General features: G+C 39.7%; 2 protein-coding genes across 4 annotated transcripts in view; one reads left to right on the forward strand and one right to left on the reverse strand.

Moving 5' to 3' along the window:
• The window catches only part of LOC128704378 (actin-57B-like), a 180244-nt gene that overhangs the window by 61454 nt on the left and 100533 nt on the right, over positions 1 to 18257 (reverse strand). The gene's annotated exons all lie outside the window — the stretch shown is intronic.
• On the forward strand, positions 3941 to 5934 carry LOC128704364 (actin, adductor muscle-like). 3 transcript variants are annotated; one of them, XM_070103084.1, is made up of 2 exons: positions 3941 to 4095; positions 4720 to 5934. In XM_070103084.1, exons 1-2 carry the CDS (start codon positions 3956 to 3958, stop codon positions 5867 to 5869), a joined length of 1290 nt encoding a protein of 429 aa, XP_069959185.1. In that variant the 5' UTR covers positions 3941 to 3955; the 3' UTR covers positions 5870 to 5934. The 3 variants fall into 3 exon arrangements, with proteins under 3 accessions (XP_069959185.1, XP_069959186.1, XP_069959188.1); XM_070103085.1 differs by lacking the exon at positions 3941 to 4095 and adding an exon at positions 4173 to 4381; XM_070103087.1 differs by lacking the exon at positions 3941 to 4095 and adding an exon at positions 4426 to 4623.

Here is an 18257-nt window from a genome sequence, read left to right on the forward strand (position 1 = left end):
TATTTTTAACTGACAAATCCATTTGTTCTCTAGGCTTTCTTAACTTGTTAATCTCACTCCAAAACTTTTTCTTATTTTCAACAAAATTTGTTGATAACATCTCACCCACTCTCTCATTTGCTCTCTTTTTACATTGCTTCACCACTCTCTTAACTTCTCTCTTTTTCTCCATATACTCTTCCCTCCTTGCATCACTTCTACTTTGTAAAAACTTCTCATATGCTAACTTTTTCTCCCTTACTACTCTCTTTACATCATCATTCCACCAATCGCTCCTCTTCCCTCCTGCACCCACTTTCCTGTAACCACAAACTTCTGCTGAACACTCTAACACTACATTTTTAAACCTACCCCATACCTCTTCGACCCCATTGCCTATGCTCTCATTAGCCCATCTATCCTCCAATAGCTGTTTATATCTTACCCTAACTGCCTCCTCTTTTAGTTTATAAACCTTCACCTCTCTCTTCCCTGATGCTTCTATTCTCCTTGTATCCCATCTACCTTTTACTCTCAGTGTAGCTACAACTAGAAAGTGATCTGATATATCTGTGGCCCCTCTATAAACATGTACATCCTGAAGTCTACTCAACAGTCTTTTATCTACCAATACATAATCCAACAAACTACTGTCATTTCGCCCTACATCATATCGTGTATACTTATTTATCCTCTTTTTCTTAAAATATGTATTACCTATAACTAAACCCCTTTCTATACAAAGTTCAATCAAAGGGCTCCCACTATCATTTACACCTGGCACCCCAAACTTACCTACCACACCCTCTCTAAAAGTTTCTCCTACTTTAGCATTCAGGTCCCCTACCACAATTACTCTCTCACTTGGTTCAAAGGCTCCTATACATTCACTTAACATCTCCCAAAATCTCTCTCTCTCCTCTGCATTCCTCTCTTCTCCAGGTGCATACACGCTTATTATGACCCACTTCTCGCATCCAACCTTTACTTTAATCCACATAATTCTTGAATTTACACATTCATATTCTCTTTTCTCCTTCCATAACTGATCATTTAACATTACTGCTACCCCTTCCTTTGCTCTAACTCTCTCAGATACTCCAGATTTAATCCCATTTATTTCCCCCCACTGAAACTCTCCTACCCCCTTCAGCTTTGTTTCGCTTAGGGCCAGGACATCCAACTTCTTTTCATTCATAACATCAGCAATCATCTGTTTCTTGTCATCCGCACTACATCCACGCACATTTAAGCAACCCAGTTTTATAAAGTTTTTCTTCTTCTCTTTTTTAGTAATTGTATACAGGAGAAGGGGTTACTAGCCCATTGCTCCCGGCATTTTAGTCGCCTCATACGACACGCATGGCTTACGGAGGAAAGATTCTTTTCCACTTCCCCATGGACAATAGAAGAAATAAAAAAGAACAAGAGCTATTTAGAAAAAGGAGAAAAACCTAGATGTATGTATATATATATATGCATGTGCGTGTCTGTGAAGTGTGACCAAAGTGTAAGTAGGAGTAGCAAGATATCCCTGTTATCTTAGCGTGTTTATGAGACAGAAAAAGAAACCAGCAATCCTACCATCATGCAAAACAGTTACAGGTTTTTGTTTCACAGTCATCTGTCAGGACGGTAGTACTTCCCTGGGTGGTTGCTGTCTACCAACCTACTACCTTAATATATATAATATATATATATATATATATATATATATATATATATAATATATATATATATATTTTATTTATATATATATATATATATATATATATATATATATATATATATATATATATATATATATATATATATATATATATTTTATTTTTTTATTATCACACTGGCCGATTCCCACCAAGGCAGGGTGGCCCGAAAAAGAAAAACTTTCACCATCATTCACTCCATCACTGTCTTGCCAGAAGGGTGCTTTACACTACAGTTTTTAAACTGCAACATTAACACCCCTCCTTCAGAGTGCAGGCACTGTACTTCCCATCTCCAGGACTCAAGTCCGGCCTGCCGGTTTACCTGAACCCCTTCATAAATGTTACTTTGCTCACACTCCAACAGCACGTCAAGTATTAAAAACCATTTGTCTCCATTCACTCCTATCAAACACGCTCACGCATGCCTGCTGGAAGTCCAAGCCCCTCGCACACAAAACCTCCTTTACCCCCTCCCTCCAACCTTTCCTAGGCCGACCCCTACCCCTCCTTCCTTCCACTACAGACTGATACACTCTTGAAGTCATTCTGTTTCGCTCCATTCTCTCCACATGTCCGAACCACCTCAACGACCCTTCCTCAGCCCTCTGGACAACAGTTTTGGTAATCCCGCACCTCCTCCTAACTTCCAAACTACGAATTCTCTGCATTATATTCACACCACACATTGCCCTCAGACATGACATCTCCACTGCCTCCAGCCTTCTCCTTGTTGCAACATTTACAACCCTTACCCACACCGTTCTTCCACTACAGATTTATACACCCTACAAGTCATTCTATTTCGTTCCATCCTCTCTAAACGACCGAACCACCTCAACAACCCCTCCTCAGCCCTCTGGATAATTCCCACACCTCCTCCTAGTCTCCAAGCTACGGATACTCTGCATTATATTCACACCACACATTGCCCTCAGACATGAGGGTAATGAATCATAGGGATGAGCTGTGTACATGCGATTCTTTGCAAAATACTGTGATAACATTTATATCTAACTGATAAGAAATACTTTTAAACAAGCTTTAAACACTAAAAGTATTATTAAATCAACGTAGTTATAAATGACCATAATTTTTAAAAGGGTGAACCGGTAAGCCAGCGGAAGGCCTCGGTCAGATGACCAAAAGCTCCAAAGGCGGGTCATCATCTGACTAACACCCGCGTCAGGAAACATTTGCCCTGTTTCCTGACGAACCTTACCTAACCTAACTAAAAGTATTGACTAAGTTCCTTATTCATCTCAACGTCAGGATACTTTATAAACTGGGCTAATGACAAGAGATTATTTATATATAATTGTAGTGTTCACTAAATATTGTGGAGGAACCGGTGCTTCTTCTTTTTATATCGTTTATTTTACCGTGTATTTTTCATACATGAATGGACAAAAAACATCTCAAAATATCTCTTACAATAAGGCTATTTTTCCGTTACTATAATTTTTTTTTACCATTGTTCAGTTAGCCCATTGAGTCCCTACAACGGCATCTCATGTAAATATTTACCTACATAGCAGATTATAATATTGTTCATCCCTTTTTCGACTTCTGGCCTTCACCTGCTTCTTGGTGTTGTTCGTTTATAGGTCCGTTGAATGTTTATACCGTATCTTCATAGTGTTGTTGTTGGTTTATAGGGTAACTGACAGCTTAAGCCGTATCGAGCACTAAGAAGTATCTTTTTCTTTATGTTGGTAGTTTATAGAGCAACTAACTGCTTACACCGTATCGAATCTTCCCATTAGCTTATTTTAGCAGTGTTTCTTACAATTTATTTTTTTTGCGCATTCACAGGATGCCACTCGAGTAGCACGTATTGGATCCGTACCATAGAGTTCCAACCCTTGTGTTTGTATTTAAAGTCAGTATGGTTTGGAAGACGCTTTAAAGTGCTCATTACTGGATAATACTGCGCAACACGAACAGGATGTTATGGTAATTGGTATATGTTTACGCCGGTACAAAAAAAAGTATTAAGCCTTCATCCTGCTGCCTGACACCGTGGGTGTTGTCGCACACGTTCTTTACACATAAATTTAATAATACTTCTTAAAATAAAGATCTATACGTTGCTACCTACTTCTCAGTTTGCTTTTATTATCGTGACAAACACAAGAGGATAAATACAAAAGTATATCCTGAATGCATTGAGAGTTACATCCGGTTTTCCATAAAATCGATTAAAAAAAACCCGAAAGGTAGATACGAATCAGAGATGAGCAATGTAAACAGTGTTCTCACTTCCTCGTATGGAATTATTTTTTGGTGTTTGCTGCCAAGAAATTATTTATAAAATATTGACCGAGATCACACATTTACTAGTAGCATGTGTGCCCAATATTATTCACTTGAGTGTGGTTGGCAGGACCAGCTGGGTCTTCCGTGGGCGGTAGGGTGCTCACGTTTTATAGTATATTAAAACCTTGACAACTCCCTCTATTTTAAAGTTTTAAAACGTTACACGTGTAGTTTCACAACGACGAAAGTTTTCATTTCACAGCAACGTACTAATGTGATCAAGATAAAACTGCAAGACACTCAGGAAAAGAAGCTACTCTCATAAGCATATATTACGCAAGGGGTGAACCATCTGTAGCTGGGAATATATTTGGGCGCTGAGCAGTGAGCGCCACTATACCCTCGGCAAGACAACAACACAGTTTCCAAGGAATGAGGTGCAGGCAATTCACACCTATAAATTTCGCGTTTTCTTTTTAGAAATGAAAAACGCGTTCATAATATTACCTGCCGTGAATCCATCTAGCTTCAAAAGACTGTTTGTTATCTTATGTAAAGGCACCGAGAACACTCCTGACGTCTAAGTTTGATAGAGTCTCTAACGTAACTGTTAACTCTGTCTCTGTGGCAGATGGAATATAAGGTAGTGGTGGTCTTCGCCACTCTCACTTCTCTGAAAGTAAGTAAGATGAATTTTTCAATTTGTTGCTTAACTTTTACTTTGAGATTCTCGTGGAATAGCCTTGGTATTTAATGCATAACTTTTTGTTTGCAGGATTCAGCTGAGCACTATGTGTGACGATGAACCAGCAGCGGTGGTAGTAGACAATGGCTCGGGTGTTCTTAAAGCTGGCTTCGCCGGTGATGATTCCCCGCGTGCCGTCTTTCCCTCAGTCGTCGGCCGTCCTCGTCATCATGGCATCATGGTCGGGATGGGTCAGAAAGAAGCGTATGTGGGGGACGAAGCTCAAAGCAAGAGAGGTATCCTGACTCTCAAGTACCCCATCGAGCACGGCATCGTCACCAACTGGGACGACATGGAGAAAATCTGGCATCATACCTTTTACAATGAGCTGCGTCTTGCTCCCGAGGAATCTGCCGTCCTCCTGACAGAGGCTCCGCTAAATCCTAAAGCTAATCGAGAGATGATGACGAAGATAATGTTCGAGGTCTTTCAGGTTCCTGCTGCATACATAGCTATCCAAGCCTTGTTGTCACTGTATGCCTCAGGGCGCACTACTGGAGTGGTCATGGATTCTGGAGATGGAGTCACACACACATGTCCAATCTTTGAAGGTTATGCCTTACCCCACGCAATTCTTCGTCTTGATCTAGCGGGTCGAGATTTAACTAATTATTTGATGAAAATAATGACAGAACGTGGTTACTCCTTCACCACCACAGCTGAAAGAGAAATTGTTCGAGACATCAAGGAGAAACTCTGCTATGTTGCGTTAGACTACGGGAACGAGATGAACGTTTCATCCACGTCGTCCTACTCATTTGAAAAGGCCTACGAACTTCCCGACGGCCAAGTCATTACCATCGGCAACGAAAGGTTCCGGGCTCCCGAGTCTCTCTTTCAGCCTTCTTTCTTGGGCATGGAATGTATTGGCATGCACGAAATAGTCCATTACTCCGTCATGAGGTGCGACATTGACATCAGGAAGGACCTGTTCGCTAACATTGTCATGTCTGGTGGTACCACCATGTACCCTGGTATTGCAGACCGCATGCAGAAGGAAATCACTGCTCTGGCTCCCTCCACCATCAAAATCAAGATCATTGCTCCTCCCGAGCGTAAGTACTCCGTCTGGATCGGTGGTTCCATCCTGGCCTCACTGTCCACCTTCCAGCCACTGTGGATCACCAAGAGAGAATTTGATGAGTACGGCCCGAGCATCATCCATCGCAAATGCTACTAAGCAAGCTTCTAACAATTAACTTATTACAACTTTATTCAAAAGAGCTAATTAAACATTTTATTTTTCCATGAGTATTTATTCATCCTTAAAAAAACAGTCTGTAATATAGAAGAAATATAAGGAAAAGCAGCCAATTCGCACCCTCCCAGAATTCTTGTCTTTCTCATAGGGTTGAAAAATGAGACATTTGTCCAAATGCTGCACGAGTCTCATTCTTCAACTTGTCAGTTTGCCAAACCATTTTTATCAACTCAGAAGGTTGATGACGTCTAATTGTTCACCTCTTTGATCACGATCAACTGATGAGTAATTTAGATTATAGTGAGATAAACGTAGCTCTTCACTCTATGATTTTTGCTGTTGTTTAAAGCTCTGAAACAAAAGCGAAAAAATGTAATCAAGAATTTAAATCTTGTGCAGTAAATCACCTACTGATCATATGTCGAGAAAAAGAATCTCAAATGTAAATAGGCCAGTCAAAAACGATGGCAGAATAAACATTTCAGGACGCCAATAAAACTGAAAACGCTATAAAAACACGAATTTTCAATATTTTCAGTTTTCTTTTTCAACTCTATTTCGTTTAAATTTTTTCTACTGTTGGAGTTCCAAAAGCTGGCGTGTTAGAACGGAGTTTTACGAGGAGAGTGAGGCTGAAGTTAGGGGTATGTAGGAGAGAGAGGAAGATTATTTTTCAGGTAAGTAGGCCTTAGGCAGGGTTGTTTGATGTCACAATGGTTGTTTAATGTACAGTGAAGTCAGCGATATCATCAAGAGAAGCTTTGATACATCCCTGTGCTTAGCACAGTGGAAATAAAGTCGACATGGACTCTTACATACAGGGTAATCTGTCATAAGGTATTGGATTGTTTATGTGTCCTGACAATCCTCACTGAGCGGCAGACTTCACGAGAGGTCGACTTCGTAAGAGTTCGACTTCGTAAGAGTTCGACTTCGTAAGAGTTCGACTTTGTGAGATAACGAAGGGTGAGACAGGTATGACCAGTATTAAGACGTGATAATGCCGTTTTCACGAAGTCTATCTCGCTGATATTTGAAAAGCCAGAAGCCTTTTTGAAGACAATAATCAACTCACTCTTGACTCAGGACGGAAAATTTACAAGAAATGGTAAACACAAAATCTTGGAACATCCTGAACCAAAGGAGACACAAAGGAGATAGCAAGCTCAGTAGTCCTGGACATTAAACTGGCCAGGGAACCAAGCAAAAAAAAAAAAAAAAAAATAAATAAAACAGACCTTTTGTGATACCTGAAGATGTAATATATATATATATATATATATATATATATATATATATATATATATATATATATATATATATATATATATATATATATATGTCGTATCGAATAGGTAAAACTTGCGATTTTGGCTTAAATAGCACTGCTCTTCTTGCTGAATAAGACAAGCGAAAATTTGTGTATGCAATAATTTCGCAAAAAACATTCTGAACCTAACGAGAAAAATATATTTCATTGTGTTTGTTTATTATTAAATTATTGTAAACTTATCTAAAATATATTTAGATGGATTAAGCTAAATTAAATTGCACTTGTTATAATAAGGTTAGGTAAGTTTCCTAAGGCTCTTTTGGTATAAAATTATTAATTTTTACATTATTGAAAAAAAAATATATATCTTCAAACGTTTTGTTAATTGAAAGATCTCTGAAGAAGATGGAAATATATAGCCTCTTTACAAGGCTGTTTCTGTCCGAACGTGGGTCTTCTCAATTCATAAACGGCTTCGTCCACCCAGGACATTCTTGGCAGCACGCGTGTAACTAAATCTTGTAAAGAAACCCACTGGATTCATAGATTATGATTAGAGAAGATGCTTCCTACTGCAGGGAGGTAAACAAACCCAAGTCTGACCAAAATGAATCCAAGCCGGACCGAAACGAATCCAAGTCTGACCGAAACGAATCCAAGTCAGACCGAAACGAATCCAAGTCGGACCGAAACGAATCCAGGTCAGACCGAAACGAATCCAAGTCGGACCGAAACGAATACTAGCTGGGCCAAAATGACTAAGCCGAAATAAAAGGAACCCAAGATGAACGAAGACGAATCCATGCTGAACCAAAATGAATCCAAGGTGGACCAAAACGAACCCAGATTGGAACAAAACAAACCGAAGCTGGACCTAAAGAAAACAGAGCATGTTTTCTCCAGAGTGTGCTACTGTGGTATCAGCTTCCTCACTGTGCTACTGTGTTCAGCTGGCTCACTGTGCTACTGTGTTCAGCTGGCTCACTGTGCTACTGTGTTCAGCTGGCTCACTGTCCTACTGTGCCCACCTGTCTCATCTTGTAAAGACTCCGCTGATAAGTACCACAGCGACTTTTGCTGTTCACTTTTAATAAACACGCTTTAATTAAGCAGCTGATCCATTGGTTATGATTACTATCAGTGGATATATATATGTGTGTGTGTGTGTGTGTGTGTGTGTGTGTGTGTGTGTGTGTGTGTGTGTGTGTATTTTGATGTCTAATTCACACCAGGAGCTGTGAATCGATCCTTGCAACCACGAGTACACACACACACGCTATATTCTTGAAGTACATATAAAAACATGCAGTAAATACGTCGTACCAGTGTTGAAAGCAGCTGAGAATCTTTGCTGTTGTTTGTGCCCTTGCAAGACACAGAAACGTTCATGCAGAAGGAGAAAACATTTGCAACCTGTCTAGTACCTGGATGACGGCCAGGCTAGAGGCAGGTCAGGACGAGGCGGCAGGCTACTACAAAAATGGTTTATATGGTGGAGGGGAAGAGATTGAAATGCAAGGGGTCGATCCCCGGTATGGGTGAAAACATTAGGACGTGCTAAGACACCTGCTGACCCTGTTCACCTAGCAGTAAAATAGGTACTGGGTGTTAGTGGACTGGTGTGGGTCGCATCCTGGAGACAAAACTGACCTAATATGCTTGAAATTCTCTGCCTAACAAGAGGCTTTCTATATAGTAGTATGTCATTGATGTCAGCTATGGTCTGTATACCTTGTACTTGTAGAAATAATAATAATAATAATTATTATTATTATTATTATTATTAAGGACGAAGAAGTGAACGACTGAGATTGAAGTTAGAAAAGAACTTTGAACACTTGTTGCCGACGCTTCGGTCTTTGAACACTTGTTACAGACGCTTCGGTCTTTGAACACTTATTGCTGCAGACGCTTCGCTCTTTGAACATTTATTGATGCAGACGCTTCGGTCTTTAGACTTTGGTAGCTTCGGATTTGAAATGTTCAAGGTTCAAGGACAGAAACGTCTTCGAGTCCATTTAATTAAAATTGTGGGCAGTCATTTGCCTTCTTGCTACAGATGTTTTAGCGTGTTTTAGGCAGGAGGGAAGTGGAATGTTCTGGATCTGGAAGTGGTGGAGGTTACCACAGTAATTATAATAATAATAATAATAATAATAATAATAATAATAATAATAATAATAATAATAATAATAAATTTATGTTCCAGTAAGATACATTTGATATAAAGGCTTCTTACACACTAAGATCAGGTTCAGACACTGACGGAGCTCAAAGGAAGTATTGGTCCACGCCACTGAAGTCAAGGCAGTACTGGTCCACGCCACTGAAGTCAAGGCAGTACTGGCCTATGTCACTGAAGTCAAGGCAGTACTGGTCCACGTCACTGAAGTCAAGGCAGTACTGGTCTATGTCACTGAAGTCAAGGCAGTACTGGTCTATGTCACTGAAGTCAAGGCAGTACTGGTCTATGTCACTGAAGTCAAGGCAGTACTGGTCTACGTCACTGAAGTCAAGGCAGTACTGGTCTACGTCACTGAAGTCAAGGCAGTACTGGTCTATGTCACTGAAGTCAAGGCAGTATTGGTCTACGCTACTGAAGTCAAGGCAGTATTGGTCCACGCTACTGAAGTCAAGGCAGTATTGGTCTACGCTACTGAAGTCAAGTCAGTATTGGTCTGCGCTACTGAAGTCAAGGCAGTATTGGTCTACGCTACTGACGTCAAGGCAGTACTGGTCCACGTCACTGAAGTCAAGGCGGTATTGGTCTGCGCTACTGAAGTCAAGGCAGTATTGGTCTACGCTACTGAAGTCAAGTCAGTATTGGTCTGCGCTACTGAAGTCAAGGCAGTATTGGTCTACGCTACTGACGTCAAGGCAGTACTGGTCCACGTCACTGAAGTCAAGGCAGTATTGGTCTGCGCTACTGAAGTCAAGGCAGTATTGGTCTACGCTACTGAAGTCAAGGCAGTATTGGTCTGCGCTACTGAAGTCAAGGCAGTATTGGTCTACGCTACTGAAGTCAAGGCAGTATTGGTCCACGCTACTGAAGTCAAGGTAGTACTGGTCTACGTCACTGAAGTCAAGGCAGTATTAGTCTACGCTACTGAAGTCAAGGCAGTATTAGTCTACGCTACTGAAGTCAAGGCAGTATTAGTCTACGCTACTGAAGTCAAGGCAGTATTGGTCCACTCTACTGAAGTCAAGGCAGTATTAGTCTACGCTATTGAAGTCAAGGCAGTATTGGTCCACTCTACTGAAGTCAAGGCAGTATTAGTCTACGCTACTGAAGTCAAGGCAGTATTGGTCCACTCTACTGAAGTCAAGGCAGTATTAGTCTACGCTACTGAAGTCAAGGCAGTATTAGTCTACGCTACTGAAGTCAAGGCAGTATTGGTCCACTCTACTGAAGTCAAGGCAGTATTAGTCTACGCTATTGAAGTCAAGGCAGTATTGGTCCACTCTACTGAAGTCAAGGCAGTATTAGTCTACGCTACTGAAGTCAAGGCAGTATTAGTCTACGCTACTGAAGTCAAGGCAGTATTGGTCCACTCTACTGAAGTCAAGGCAGTATTAGTCTACGCTACTGAAGTCAAGGCAGTATTAGTCTACGCTACTGAAGTCAAGGCAGTATTGGTCCACTCTACTGAAGTCAAGGCAGTATTAGTCTACGCTATTGAAGTCAAGGCAGTATTAGTCTACGCTATTGAAGTCAAGGCAGTATTGGTCCACGTAGGTGAAGTCAAGGAAGCTTTGATAAGTCTTCACAGCTGCCTTGTTTGTGTTAAGGCAGGATCGCAGGAACTCTTCACATATTTCTCTATCTCTTAACTGGCCACTTCATATATTTTTTGAGGCCTCCATCCATTTATTTTGAGGTTTGTTGCTGGATGCGTTCCAAGGTTGATAAAAATTGTCATATATAGAGTGTTGGAGAGCGTTCCATTCTGCCACAATCTTTTTTGTCCACTCAGACTACCGAGGATTGTCAGGGCCGGTGGTTGGTTGGTTAATGAGGTTTAAAACCTATCTATTGGACGAAAGTCATTAAGGCTGAGTATATCCTGTTCACCACCAGTCAAGAATATTCTAATCCCTAAAACAGGGATTCGGGTTAGATCTTAGTGTGTATATATGTACACAGAGACACGCATCTGTGTATGTATCCTGTGAGAGGGCCAGTGCCTCCAATGTTGACAACTGCGTTAATAAACATCAAAGTGTTTGCTGTTGCGTAGGTCCAGTGGCATACGCACTAGCCTGGAGTTTAACGACTTACCACGAATTCAAACCCATCCGTTCCGTGGTTTGCTGTGCCTAGTCTCACCCTAACACGTTACTTTACAGAGACTAACCTGGTCATGTTCTCGGAGGAAGGTAATAGCAACTCTCTCAAGTATCCAGGAGCTCCTTCCAGTCACTTAATGGCTCAAATAGGCGCAAATACATAACATTCCTGATCGCGGAGATAAGTTGCAGAATCGTGCGGGAGAGAGATATGAATAATATATATATATATATATATATATATATATATATATATATATATATATATATATATATATATATATATATATATATATACACACACGTGAGACATACACCTTACATGCAGGCTTAGTTACTCTTGTAGAGTCGAGAGGCTTCAAACTCCACTAACCAACTAACAACACAAGCGCCATCTTGTACTGAGAAACGTGTAGTTCTTGGCCGACCAAATAGATGGCACCATTTTCAGTTTAAATGTTTATGTCTCAGAAAATATGTTTAAAGTTTATTGGTCTTGTCACTTTTTAACATCCTGGGAAAACATTGACACAAGAACTCGGACTGTTTCCGGCAGGCAACAGGATCTAATGGCTTACACAGCCACGATGTTCGCCCGATTTTAATGGCTTTCGCAGTCACGATGTTAGCCTGATTTTAATGGCTTTCACAGCCACGATGTTCGCCCGATTTTAATTGCTTTTGCAGCCACGATATTCGCCCGATTTTAATGGCTTTCACAGCCACGATGTTCGCCCGATTATAATGGCTTTCGGAAAATCTGCTCAGTTAATTAAGTTTCCTCAGACGCTGCTGCGAATCCCGGTCTCGTAAATACAGTCAAGACAAAACTGTATCTATTCTCATCATCTGGGTCAGTAAAACTGCGTCATCTAGACTTAAGGATGTTCGTACAGTGATTGTGCTGCACCAGTACAGCTGGAATCACCCGGAACAGGTCAAGAACACCACCATTTTAGCACAAAAGAATGCATTACCGAGAAATGTGTGTCCAAATTTTCCGTGTCAGTACCTTGTAAATGCGTTATATAGCGATTTAATAAGAACCGGTACAGGAGCGTTCCTCGACGGACGAATAAGTGTGTGTTTGGAAATGCGTTATATAGCGATTTAATAAGAACCGGTACAGGAGCGTTCCTCGACGGACGAATAAGTGTGTGTTTGGAAATGCGTTATATAGCGATTTAATAAGAACCGGTACAGGAGCGTTCCTCGACGGACGAATAAGTGTGTGTTTGGAAATGCGTTATATAGCGATTTAATAAGAACCGGTACAGGAGCGTTCCTCGACGGACGAATAAGTGTGTGTTTGGAAATGCGTTATATAGCGATTTAATAAGAACCGGTACAGGAGCGTTCCTCGACGGACGAATAAGTGTGTGTTTGGAAATGCGTTATATAGCGATTTAATAAGAACCGGTATAGGAGTGTTCCTGAACGGACGAATAAGTTTGTGTTTGGAAATGCTGAGAAATATATGAGAACCATCTGTTTCGGTTTCATGAATTGCAAAATCTTGACGGTGACATTTCGCACCTTGCAACATGTATATGGCAAAACAATGCAATTAAAGGTATGATGAATTAATCCCGTCACATAACTTGAGTCGTATTATTTTCTTAATGACGAGTGAAGGTTTTCGTTGCATAATTAGATATATTGAGAGAAATATTAACGTGTGTTGATATTCTATAATGTGTAAATTGGGGAGTAACGGTGAGCGTTTTAAGATGTTAAGAAGAGGGAAGAGGGGAAGTATTGGCTAAGACTAAGAAGAGGGAAGAGGGGAAGTATGTGCTAAGACTAAGAAGAGGGAAGAGGGGAAATATGTGCTAAGACTAAGAAGAGGGAAGAGAGGAAGTATTTACTAAGACTAAGAAGAGGGAAGAGAGGAAGTATTTAATAAGATTAAGAAGAGGGAAGAGAGGAAGTATTTACTAAGACTAAGAAGAGGGAAGAAGGGAAGTATGTACTAAGACTAAGAAGAGGGAAGAGAGGAAGTATTTAATAAGACTAAGAAGAGGGAAGAGGGGAAATATGTGCTAAGACTAAGAAGAGGGAAGAAGGGAAGTATTTACTAAGACTAAGAAGAGGGAAGAAGGGAAGTATGTACTAAGACTAAGAAGAGGGAAGAGAGGAAGTATGTACTAAGACTAAGAAGAGGGAAGAGAGGAAGTATGTACTAAGACTAAGAAGAGGGAAGAGAGGAAGTATGTACTAAGACTAAGAAGAGGGAAGAGAGGAAGTATGTGCTAAGACTAAGAAGAGGGAAGAGAGGAAGTATGTACTAAGACTAAGAAGAGGGAAGAGAGGAAGTATGTGCTAAGACTAAGAAGAGGGAAGAGAGGAAGTATGTGCTAAGACTAAGAAGAGGGAAGAGAGGAAGTATGTACTAAGAAGCCTAAGTCAGAACAATAAGAAGAGTGAAAGCATATGCTAAAAAATATTAATAAAAATACTTCCGAACAACACAACTCCTCAATAAGAAACACAAAGTGAACCAGACAACACAAAATATTTGCTCTGAACACATCACAGCAAAACCCAGTCTCCCAGATCAACCTTCCTACACGATCGTGAACGCGGGTCATCCCGAGCCAAGAACTTGACTGAACGTCACCATCAGTCATGAACTTGCAGAACTTTCAAGGCTTAATAACGTCAGAGCCACTAGTGATATATATATTTAGTTAATAAGAGATAAAAATATATTGTTGCAGAGGGTATAGCACTTTATACTGAGAGATGCGAGGGAAATTCTTCGTGTGGATGGGAGTAGATTCAATCATACGGAAGTTCTGTACTCGTGATGTACTCGGGGATAAGGGACTCTCAAAAGCCTTGTTAAAACAGTGGTACGAGCTAAGTACAGGCAGAGGAAAATATACAATAATAATAATAATAATAATAATAATAATAATAATAATAATAATAATAATAATAATTTTATTTCTACCAGTACATGTACAAGGTATACAGACCATAGTTGACGTCAATGACATACTACTATATAGAAAGTCGCTTGTTATACACGGCATGTCGGGCAAATTACGTCGACTAACACACACACACACACACATGGGGCCAGGAGCTGAGTCCCGACCCCTGCAAACACAATTAGGTGAGTGTCGACAAAAAATATTCACTAAGTGAACCACTACATTTCTACTTTCAATATCTCTCTTGATGCTGTAAAATCTCTCATTATAAGCTTTCCCATACAGAAAAATCGTGTGGTTATAATAACAAGATGTGGACACATTTCGCCACTAGGGGCGAAACGTTTCGTCTAATAAGTGTCCTGAAGTGTACGTGTCTTTTTCCACTCTTCTGTACAGTACGATTCTTTTGTGAATTTATTTGGAAAAACTGCAGCCAAAATCGACGGACACGTGAAAAGGACTTCATGGTTCGTGTTGTTCAGTACGTGTTAATCAGTTCGTGTTATTCAGTACGTGCTACTCAGTACGTGTTAATCAGTTCGTGTTATTCAGTACGTGTTTTTCAGTTCGTGTTTTTCAGTACGTGTTATTCAGTACGTGTTATTCAGTTCGTGTTATTCAGTTCGTGTTATTCAGTAGGTGTTTTTTCAGTTCGTGTTATTCAGTACGTGTTTTTTCAGTTCGTGTTATTCAGTACGTGTTTTTCAGTTCGTGTTATTCAGTTCGTGTTTAGTACGTGTTATTCAGTACGTGTTATTCAGTTCGTGTTATTTAGTTCGTGTTATTCAGTTCGTGTTATTCAGTACGAGTTATTTAGTTCGTGTTATTCAGTTCGTGTTATTCAGTTCGTGTTTAGTACGTGTTATTCAGTACGTGTTATTCAGTTCGTGTTATTTAGTTCGTGTTATTCAGTTCGTGTTATTCAGTACGTGTTATTCAGTACGTGTTATTCAGTACGTGTTATTCAGTACGTGTTATTTAGTTCGTGTTATTCAGTTCGTGTTATTCAGTACGTGTTATTTAGTTCGTGTTATTCAGTTCGTGTTATTCAGTACGAGTTATTTAGTTCGTGTTATTCAGTTCGTGTTATTTAGTTCGTGTTATTCAGTTCGTGTTATTCAGTACGTGTTATTCAGTTCGTGTTATTCAGTTCGTGTTATTCAGTACGTGTTATTCAGTTCGTGTTATTCAGTACGTGCTATTCAGTTCGTGTTATTCAGTACGTGTTATTCAGTACGTGTTATTCAGTACGTGTTATTCAGTTCGTTTTATTCAGTTCGTGTTATTCAGTTCGTGTTATTCAGTTCGTGTTATTCAGTTCGTGTTATTCAGTTCGTGTTATTCAGTACGTGTTATTTAGTTCGTGTTATTCAGTACGTGTTATTCAGTTCGTGTTATTCAGTTCGTGTTATTCAGTTCGTGTTATTCAGTACGTGTTATTCAGTTCGTGTTATTCAGTACGTGTTATTCAGTTCGTGTTATTCAGTTCGTGTTATTCAGTACGTGTTATTCAGTACGTGTTATTCAGTTCGTGTTATTCAGTTCGTGTTATTCAGTTCGTGTTATTCAGTTCGTGTTATTCAGTTCGTGTTATTCAGTTCGTGTTATTCAGTTCGTGTTATTCAGTACGTGTTATTCAGTTCGTGTTATTCAGTTCGTGTTATTCAGTACGTGTTATTCAGTACGTGTTATTCAGTTCGTGTTATTCAGTTCGTGTTATTCAGTTCGTGTTATTCAGTTCGTGTTATTCAGTACGTGTTATTCAGTTCGTGTTATTCAGTACGTGTTATTCAGTTCGTGTTATTCAGTTCGTGATATTCAGTTCGTGTTATTCAGTACGTGTTATTCAGTTCGTGTTATTCAGTTCGTGTTATTCAGTTCGTGTTATTCAGTTCGTGTTATTCAGTTCGTGTTATTTAGTACGTGTTATTCAGTTCGTGTTATTCAGTACGTGTTATTCAGTTCGTGTTATTCAGTACGTGTTATTCAGTTCGTGTTATTCAGTTCGTGTTATTCAGTTCGTGTTATTCAGTTCGTGTTATTCAGTTCGTGTTATTCAGTACGTGTTATTCAGTTCGTGTTATTCAGTTCGTGTTATTCAGTTCGTGGTATTCAGTTCGTGTTATTCAGTTCGTGTTATTTAGTACGTGTTATTCAGTTCGTGTTATTCAGTTCGTGTTATTCAGTTCGTGTTATTCAGTACGTGTTATTCAGTACGTGTTATTCAGTACGTGTTATTCAGTTCGTGTTATTCAGTACGTGTTATTCAGTTCGTGTTATTCAGTTCGTGTTATTCAGTTCGTGTTATTCAGTTCGTGTTATTCAGTTCGTGTTATTCAGTTCGTGTTATTCAGTTCGTGTTATTCAGTACGTGTTATTCAGTTCGTGTTATTCAGTTCGTGTTATTCAGTTCGTGTTATTCAGTTCGTGTTATTCAGTTCGTGTTATTCAGTTCGTGTTATTCAGTACGTGTTATTCAGTACGTGTTATTCAGTTCGTGTTATTCAGTTCGTGTTATTCAGTTCGTGTTATTCAGTACGTGTTATTCAGTACGTGTTATTCAGTTCGTGTTAATCAGTTCATGTTATTCAGTACGTGTTATTCAGTACGTGTTATTCAGTTCGTGTTATTCAGTTCGTGTTATTCAGTTCGTGTTATTCAGTTCGTGTTATTCAGTACGTGTTATTCAGTACGTGTTATTCAGTTCGTGTTATTCAGTACGTGTTATTCAGTTCGTGCTATTCAGTTCGTGTTATTCAGTTCGTGTTATTCAGTTCGTGTTATTCAGTTCGTGTTATTCATTTCGTGTTATTCAGTACGTGTTATTCAGTTCGTGTTATTCAGTACGTGTTATTCAGTTCGTGTTATTCAGTTCGTGTTATTCAGTTCGTGTTATTCAGTTCGTGTTATTCAGTTCGTGTTATTCAGTTCGTGTTATTCAGTTCGTGTTATTCAGTTCGTGTTATTCAGTTCGTGTTATTCAGTTCGTGTTATTCAGTTCGTGTTATTCAGTTCGTGTTATTCAGTTCGTGTTATTCAGTTCGTGTTATTCAGTTCGTGTTATTCAGTTCGTGTTATTCAGTACGTGAATAACACGTGTTTTATTTTTTAATAAGATAGGTTGTTCTATATATAAATACTACCACTATCCTAGGCAGCTGGCTAAATACTACCACTATTCTAGGCAGCTGGCTAAATACTACCACTATTCTAGGCAGCTGGCTAAATACTACCACTATTCTAGACAGCTGGCTAAATACTACCACTATTCTAGGCAGCTGGCTAAATACTACCACTATTCTAGGCAGCTGGCTAAATACTACCACTATTCTAGGCAGCTGGCTAAATACTACCACTATTCTAGGCAGCTGGCTAAACACTACCACTATTCTAGGCAGCTGGCTAAATACTACCACTATTCTAGGCAGCTGGCTAAATACTACCACTATTCTAGGCAGCTGGCTAAATACTACCACTATTCTAGGCAGCTGGCTAAATACTACCACTATTCTAGGCAGCTGGCTAAATACTACCACTATTCTAGGCAGCTGGCTAAATACTACCACTATTCTAGGCAGCTGGCTAAATACTACCACTATTCTAGGCAGCTGGCTAAATACTACCACTATTCTAGGAAGCTGGCTAAACACTACCACTATTCTAGGCAGCTGGCTAAATACTACCACTATTCTAGGCAGCTGGCTAAATACTACCACTATTCTAGGCAGCTGGCTAAATACTACCACTATTCTAGGCAGCTGGCTAAATACTACCACTATTCTAGGCAGCTGGCTAAATACTACCACTATTCTAGGCAGCTGGCTAAATACTACCACTATTCTAGACAGCTGGCTAAATACTACCA

The sequence above is a fragment of the Cherax quadricarinatus genome, chromosome 84 (assembly GCF_038502225.1).
Source record: "Cherax quadricarinatus isolate ZL_2023a chromosome 84, ASM3850222v1, whole genome shotgun sequence".
In the NCBI taxonomy this organism is placed as follows: Eukaryota; Metazoa; Arthropoda; class Malacostraca; order Decapoda; family Parastacidae; genus Cherax; species Cherax quadricarinatus.

What these genes read in the sequence shown, in the direction of transcription:
- LOC128704364 (XM_070103084.1), top strand. Translation starts at nt 3,956, where the DNA reads ATGGAATTATTTTTTGGTGTTTGCTGCCAAGAAATTATTTATAAAATA. An exon ending in AGCTGGGTCTTCCGTGGGCG is followed by an intron (nt 4,096 to 4,719) that starts GTAGGGTGCTCA and finishes TTTTGTTTGCAG; the next exon opens with GATTCAGCTGAGCACTATGT.